The sequence below is a fragment of the Athene noctua genome, chromosome 9 (assembly GCF_965140245.1).
Source record: "Athene noctua chromosome 9, bAthNoc1.hap1.1, whole genome shotgun sequence".
Classification (NCBI taxonomy): Eukaryota; Metazoa; Chordata; class Aves; order Strigiformes; family Strigidae; genus Athene; species Athene noctua.
The window spans coordinates 12218364-12225359 of NC_134045.1; the positions used below are offsets into that span (position 1 = coordinate 12218364).

Below are 6996 nucleotides of genomic sequence, written 5' to 3' on the forward strand. Positions count from 1 at the left end.
ACTGCGTTCTGGTCCTCCCCGGGACGTGAACGGGGCTGCCGAGAGAGACAGCGGGGCTCGGACACCCCGGGCGGGGGAACGGACCCGGCGCCATCTCCGGCGGGGCGGGCGCGGGGGGGCGGATCCTGCCGCGGCTCCGAGCACGCCCGCTGCCTCCCGGAGCCGGCGGGAGGTCCCGGACCCTGCCCCTGCCCGTGCCCCGCTCCCTCCCAGCCTTCCTCGCCCAGGAGCGACGCGGGGACCCGCGGCCCCGTTCCGCCCGCGGGCCCTCGGCCAGGCTTTGCCCGACACCCCGCTCCTCGCCGAGCTGCCGCGGGGGCTCTTCCGCCCCGCGCACCCCGCCGCGCCGCCCCGGCCCGGCCCGGTGCCACCGCGCCCCAACACTCCTACCTGCGCTGCGCTGCGCTGCGCGGTGCGGTGCGGTGCGGTGCGGTGCGGGCGGCTGCTCGGCACCTGCTCCCGCGCCCGCGCCCGCGCCGCCTAACAAAAGCGGCGGCGTCAGGTGGCAGGAGACGGACTGCGCGGCCATTGGCGGCGGCGGCGCGCGGCGGGCGCCGGTTGGGCCGGGCGCGGCGGGGGCGGGCGCGGGGCGCTGACGCCAGCGCGGGGCCGGTGGGGAGGCGGGGCCGCGCCTCGCGCCGTCTTTGTGCTCGCCGGCAGCCCCGGCAGCGCCGCCGCCTCCCGCCGCCTCCCTCAGCCCCGCGCGGCGCGGCGGGCGGCTCCGCTCGGCTCCGCTCGGCTCCGCAGCGCTCCGCGCCGCCCCGCCGCTTCCCGCGCCGCACCGCCCCGCGCTATGTGTGCCGGCGCTCCCGTGCCTCCTCGCGGCCGCTTCCCACCCGGCGGGGCGCTCTCGGCCCCGCTCTGAGAGCGCGGCGCGGCGGGGCAGGGAGCGAGCGGAGCGCAGCCCGGACGTGCCGCCCGGCGCGGAGCGGCGCGGAGCGAAGGGAGCGCGGCGCCATGCGGGGCCCGGGGCTGGGGCTGGGGCTGGGGCTGCTGCTGGGCGCGGCGTGGCTGGCGTGCGGGCAGAACGAGACGGAGCCCATCGTGCTGGAGGGGAAGTGCCTCGTGGTGTGCGACTCCAACCCCACCTCCGACCCCACCGGCACGGCGCTCGGCATCTCCGTGCGCTCCGGCAGCGCCAAGGTCGCCTTCTCCGCCATCCGCAGCACCAACCACGAGCCCTCCGAGATGAGCAACCGCACCATGATCATCTACTTCGACCAGGTGGGGCGGCCGCGGCGGGGCGGAGGGGGCTCCGGGCGCGCCGCCGCCGCCGCAGGAGGGAAGTTGCGGGGGAAGGTGGCGGGGCCGGGCTGGGGACGCGCCGCCCCGCGGGGCCCTGCCCGCGGCGTGGCGGGGGGGTGTGTGTGGGGGGGGCGAGCGGGGGCGCTGGGATCTGGGGCGGCCGCGGGGCAGCGGGGCTGGGCGGCGGCGGCGGCCCCGCGGAGGTGCTGACGGTGCCCTTCCCTTCCAGGTACTAGTGAATATCGGCAGCAACTTCGACTCGGAGCGGAGCACTTTCATCTCGCCCAGGAAAGGGATTTACAGTTTCAATTTTCACGTGGTGAAAGTGTACAACAGGCAAACCATCCAGGTCAGCCCCAAACGCCGTCGCCTCTCACTCCGCGGGCAGCGCGGGAGGGCGCGGACCGCGTCCGCAGCCTGGTGGGGCCGGGGGCCGTGCGCCTGAGCCGCCGCCGCCGGGAGCGCCGACCTCCCGGCGCATCCCCGCCCGAGGGGACGGTGCCCAAAGGGCCGCGCAGCCCCAGCAGGCCCTCGCCCGACCCCTGCCCGCATGAGCCGTCCCGGGACGGGAGGTGTTTGCCCGCCGGCCGTCCCCTCCCAGCCTGCCCGGGCCCCCGGGCCGCGAGTGCCGGCGGGAGCATCCCTGCACAGAGCCGGTGGGAACCGCGGCCCCCGGTGGTCTCCTCACCTGCTCTCGGGTCGCAGAAGATTTCATAGGGATTTGGGGTGCAGGAGAGGCCTATGGCAGGGATATGATAACGAATACAGCTCCCTGTGTGTGGATGCAGCTACCCTATACGTGCCTTCCGTATGTGGTTCGATGCATACGCACCTCCAGGTAGGGATAATAAAATAGCGGCCTGAAGCCAGGTAGCATAACCTAGCGGGAAATCTGTCTGCGTAGCGATGCACATTGCCAAGGTGAATGTACGGCTACACAGCACCGTTCTGGTGTAAGTGGCTTCACACATCTAGATTGGGCAGGTAGCGTATTATTACTGTGCGGTATGCAGTCCCAGAATCATTAATGTGAGCTGAGCAGGGCTTATTGCCTGTGTTGTGGCATATTGTCTTTGCTGCCTAACAAAGGAAAACTACCTCTTGAATACACTTCAAACGCGCTGACTCCAGTGGCTGTGGCTCTGCTCCTCGCTGTCTCTGAGGTTTTGCATAAAGCCATCTTTCAATAAGTATGAGCAGGCCTCTTTTCATAGCCTGAAAACACAGGCACCCTATTGAAATTCTTCAAAACAGGATCAATGTCCTGTTTTATATGCACCGGGTGTTTTGATGTGATTGTCAGTCTAAAACAGCGGTGAAAGGCTTCTTCTTTTAGAGTATGTACCTTAGCTGGGTTCAGATTGGTATTTCATTTTTATGGGGCTGGAGTTTCAGCTGTCAGAAGAGGCCTTTTCTTAACTAAGCATTTTGCCTGCTAGGCAAGCCCCGGCGGTGTCATTGTCTGACTTTAATTGACAGAGGGCTTTGTTTTATCTTGCTCTTTAGGTGAGTTTGATGCTAAATGGGTGGCCAGTGATTTCTGCCTTTGCAGGGGACCAAGATGTGACCCGAGAAGCTGCTAGCAATGGAGTCCTGATTCAGATGGAGAAAGGAGACAGAGCTTATCTAAAACTGGAGAGAGGAAACTTGATGGGAGGTTGGAAGTACTCGACATTCTCTGGATTTCTAGTGTTCCCGCTTTAAATCACTTCTCGTCCAAGAAAAGGGAGAGATCTCTTATGAATTCTGAAGTCGTAGCTGGGTTTAAAGAGTCGTGGACAGCAGACTTTTTACATTCAAATATTAACGAAGCTAAATCCTGCTTAGGTTTGTGTACATCTGCTTTGAAGAATTACTACTTATTTTTGTTGCATTGCAGACAACAGGCGGGAGACACTATAATTGATCAAGCCCCCATTTATATTCTTCTCTCTCCTCCCACAAAATTAGTTCCCATCTCTTGTGTCACTGGTGTAATCTGCCATCGTTCCCCCATGGTTTCTGCCTCACACAAGTAGACTTTAGATGTTTTCATTGTCCTTTACAGCATATTTTGTAGTTTTGTTTTTAAAACATGTTAATCTTGACTCTTTCTCTGAGTTTAACTTTTAAAAAAAAAAAAGCAAAGTATTTTTGAATACGTGGATGCCATGATGGAAGGGAAAATGCAATTCTTGCTGTGTACTGGCTGGCAAAAGGAAAAATTTCTACACGAAGAACTGCTCACAGCCAAGGCTGACTAGAGTATTTCAATATTTCTATGTAATTCTGAGTGATTGTGAAATTTAAGGCTGCTAAATGTTTTGATGCTTGTTTTGCTCTTGTACAATGTGGCCCAACTAAATGCCAGGAAGTATATTGAACTTTTACTATTACTCTGTAATATATGTGTGAATATCGAAAATTAATTTTTGCTTTAATTCAATAAAGTTTAAATGGGACTTTTATTTTTCTTAACCAGAAATAAGGTTTCTCAATGCAGGTAGGCGGGGGGAGGAGGCTCGGCGCAGTCCCGGTGCTGCGGCGCTGGGGCTGGATCAGGGCGGGGGAGACCCTGCGGGTGCGGCTGCGGCCACAGGGCCCCGCACAGCCCCCACCCGCCCCGCGCGGGGCCCCGCAGCTCGGTGTGGCCGCGCAAACCCCGCGGGCAGTGTCGGCAGCCCGAGCAGTCCCATCGCTAGGAAGTTTCTCGCCGACTCTTATATCCAGTTCTTTATAGCATTTATCTGTATTATATTCTATAAACCAGATCGCATTTTATACGGCCGTCTAAAAAGACCTGACAATGTATACTTCGATGCTAGTATGATTTATTTGCTAGTATTATTTTGTTTACAGTCTTTTAAAGATGTAAATGCTATAATTTTGCAGTATTCGAAGAGATTACTACTTTTATTAAAAGGTGTGTACGAGGATTTCCATTGTATCTAAACTTTAATGTGAAATAAGCCCGTGAAACGTCCCGCGGGGCTCTTGCGGGGCTGCTCCGCGCCCGGCTGCGGCACCGAATCCCGCCTCCCAGCAAGGAATTTAATTAGCTCCAAGGCGGCGGGGGGGAGGTGGGTGGGGAGGGGGCGGATTAAGACGAGCACAATAAGCAGCGCTTCTCCTTTTATTCACAGGTTCTGTCCTGGAAAGCGACCCGCGGGGCGGGCGGGGACGCCTCACTAGCCCGGCGTTGCGCCGCGCTCCGCGGAGGGGAGCGGGGCCGGCCCGGGCTGCGCCTGAGCCGGGAGGGGCCGCGGCCCTTCATTTCCAAGGGGAGCACAGCAGCCGCGTGTCGGCACCTGCGCCTCTGTCACCCCGGGGCGAGGGGGCAAAACGCCTTTTTCCCACGCGGCTGCTGACTAGCGCATGTCGCGATACGCACCCTGCAGCAGAGGGGCAGCTCGTCGGGAGCCTCGGCACCTGCGGCCGCTGGCCGGGAGCTGTACAGGGAACAATCGAGATTTATGAAGAAGGGTTGATAGCGGAAGGCAGTCGGGTTGTTGTCACTTGGAGTTAGAACCTGCCCAAGACGCCCCACGTACCGGATTCTCGGGGCTGCGCGCCTCTCTCAATATGAGACACTTTATTACTTTTCCCTGAAGCCTTCAGCCGCTCCCGCACCGCTCTCGCTCCTTGCCCGTCACGCTGGCGAGGCCAGGCCCGGCCCCCCGTTCCGGTTTACACCACACCCGCGGGGTCCCCCGCCGCCGCTCCCGCCCGGGAGAGCTCGCCCGCAAGTGAGAAGAACGGGCAAGGCGAGCGATAGCGCTCCTGCCTCCCGTGACTGCGGCGAGGGGGCAAAGCGCGCAAAAAGACGGGGAAACAGAAATTGCCGGGCTGCAAAAGAACGGGCGGTGGCCCTGCGCCCACCCGCCCTGATACCGGCCCCGCAGGGCCCGGTTGCCGCTCCCGGCCGGGCTCGCCGCGGGGGTGCCCCGGCCAGTGCCACAGGTGCGGGGGCTGACGATGCTGATGCTTGTCTTCTCCCCCCCCGCCCCCTCAACGCGAAGCAAGTAAACTCGCCACCTTCCGCTGAAAGTTTTCCCCTGGTTGTGAGAATCTCATTAATATTGTGCAGCTGGAAATTATATTACCCCCGATCGCAGCAAATCACTGCTCTGCGGCTGTTACAAAACGCCGCCGTGGCTGTCTGGAAAAGCCTTGCCTGTTCCGCGCCCGCGCAGCGAGCCTCTCCGCGCCGCTCACTAACGCGCAACGGCCCAGGCTCGGCGCTGCTCGGGCAGCGCTTCCCGCGGGGCAGCGCGGCGGGGCCGCCCGGAGGCCCCCGGGGAGGGGAGAGCACCGCAGCGCCCGCGCTTTGGAGGTAAAGCCGCCACCGCAGCGAAGCCCCTGGGGCGCTCGGCCGGCCCGGGAGCCCTTGCCGGCGCCCCGGGGAGGCGGCCCGGCCCGGCCCGGCGCCTGCTCCGGCTCCCCGTAGGGGCGGGCGGGCCCCGCTGCCTCCCCGCCCCGGCTCCGCCCGGAGCTTGCCCGGCCGCGGGGTCTGGAAGCGAAGCGGAGTGTGTGTGAGCGGCCGCGGGACGGGGGCTGCCGCCGGGTGATTTACTTCAGCAGACGGACTGTGTTTAAAAACAGCCCCGAACCTCGCCACCGCCCCTGGGCCCCCCCGCGGTCAGAAGAGAGGGGCCGGCCCTGAGAGGGGAAAGGCCGCGGGGAAGCCAGCGGGGGTGGCCGGAGGGCGCGGCGGAAGAGCGGCCGTTAAAGCGGAGCCGGCCGAGTGCCGCCGGGAGGGCGGGGCTGGGCGGAGCGGGAGCAGCGCTGCCCCGACGAGGCGGGCAGGACAGCCCGGCCCGGCGCACCCGTTCTGGCAGACGTCTCCGCGCAGTCGGTGCGTTCGGCCCGTGTTTAAGGCAGGGAAATGTCAAAGGAGCGTTTTGTTTTAGCGGGCGTCTCGCAGCGCAGCCTCAGCGAGGGACGGGGCGGCGGGCGGGGCCGGGCCGGGCGGTGCGCGGGATCCCGGGCGGTTTCCGCGAGGAGAACGCTCCGAGCGGGCGGCGCAGCCGAAGGAAACCGGGCCCAGGTGCGAGCAGCCCGTGCGGGTAGGCGCGCCGGGGCCGGCTCTGCCCGCCCGCCCGCCCTCGGAGGGGCTCACCTGGCTACTGATGCTGCCCCGCACCCGCAAGGCCGCAGTCGCCATTTTTTTGAGCGGCGGAGCCGGCCGCGGCCTCCAGACGGGCAGCCGGGGCCGGCTCTGGGCACCGTCGGCCGGACTGCGTGGAGGCGGCGGCGGACGAAGGACCGGCGGGGCTGCGGCCACCCTCGGCTTTGGTCGGTGGCCCCGCTGCGACCGGCAAGCAGCGGGCGGGAGCCCCCGACGGCGGCGGCCGGGGGCGACCTTTTCCACCCGCAGCGCGGGGCCCTGGCCTGGCGTCCCCTCGCTCCTCGCCACCGAGGGATCCCTCGCGGTGGGGCCGCGTCCCCTCGGGCCTCCAGCGGCCTCGTCCTCGGCCCCTGCAGCCTGCTGCTGAGCCTGCTCCCGGGCATGGGCCTGTTCTTCCCCCAGACGTGAGCAGCTACTGCCCTTTACCCAGCTTTAATGTGTTTTTCAGTTGATGTAAATAATGTCTGATTGAATTCATTGCTGATTAGCGTTGAGCATCAGTTTACACAACAAGAAATTATGTTTCATTCAGTTCATTAGCATGACTAGTGTTTGGTTTATGAGCATATCACTAATGGTAATGACCAGAGTTGATTGATTTCTAATGTGAATATAATTACACAATGTAGGGGAATTAAAGGGGG

At 63.3% G+C, this 6996-nt stretch overlaps 1 protein-coding gene across 1 annotated transcript; it reads left to right on the plus strand.

Moving 5' to 3' along the window:
- Nucleotides 1-673: 673 nt before the first annotated feature.
- On the plus strand, nucleotides 674-4131 carry CBLN1 (cerebellin 1 precursor). Its single transcript, XM_074913202.1, has 3 exons — nucleotides 674-1224; nucleotides 1475-1594; nucleotides 2752-4131. The coding sequence occupies exons 1-3, from the start codon at nucleotides 958-960 to the stop codon at nucleotides 2947-2949; spliced, it is 585 nt and encodes a 194-aa protein (XP_074769303.1). The 5' UTR covers nucleotides 674-957; the 3' UTR covers nucleotides 2950-4131.
- Nucleotides 4132-6996: the final 2865 nt, after the last annotated feature.

What these genes read in the sequence shown, in the direction of transcription:
- CBLN1 (XM_074913202.1), top strand. Translation starts at nt 958, where the DNA reads ATGCGGGGCCCGGGGCTGGGGCTGGGGCTGGGGCTGCTGCTGGGCGCG. An exon ending in TGATCATCTACTTCGACCAG is followed by an intron (nt 1,225 to 1,474) that starts GTGGGGCGGCCG and finishes CTTCCCTTCCAG; the next exon opens with GTACTAGTGAATATCGGCAG. An exon ending in ACAACAGGCAAACCATCCAG is followed by an intron (nt 1,595 to 2,751) that starts GTCAGCCCCAAA and finishes CTTGCTCTTTAG; the next exon opens with GTGAGTTTGATGCTAAATGG.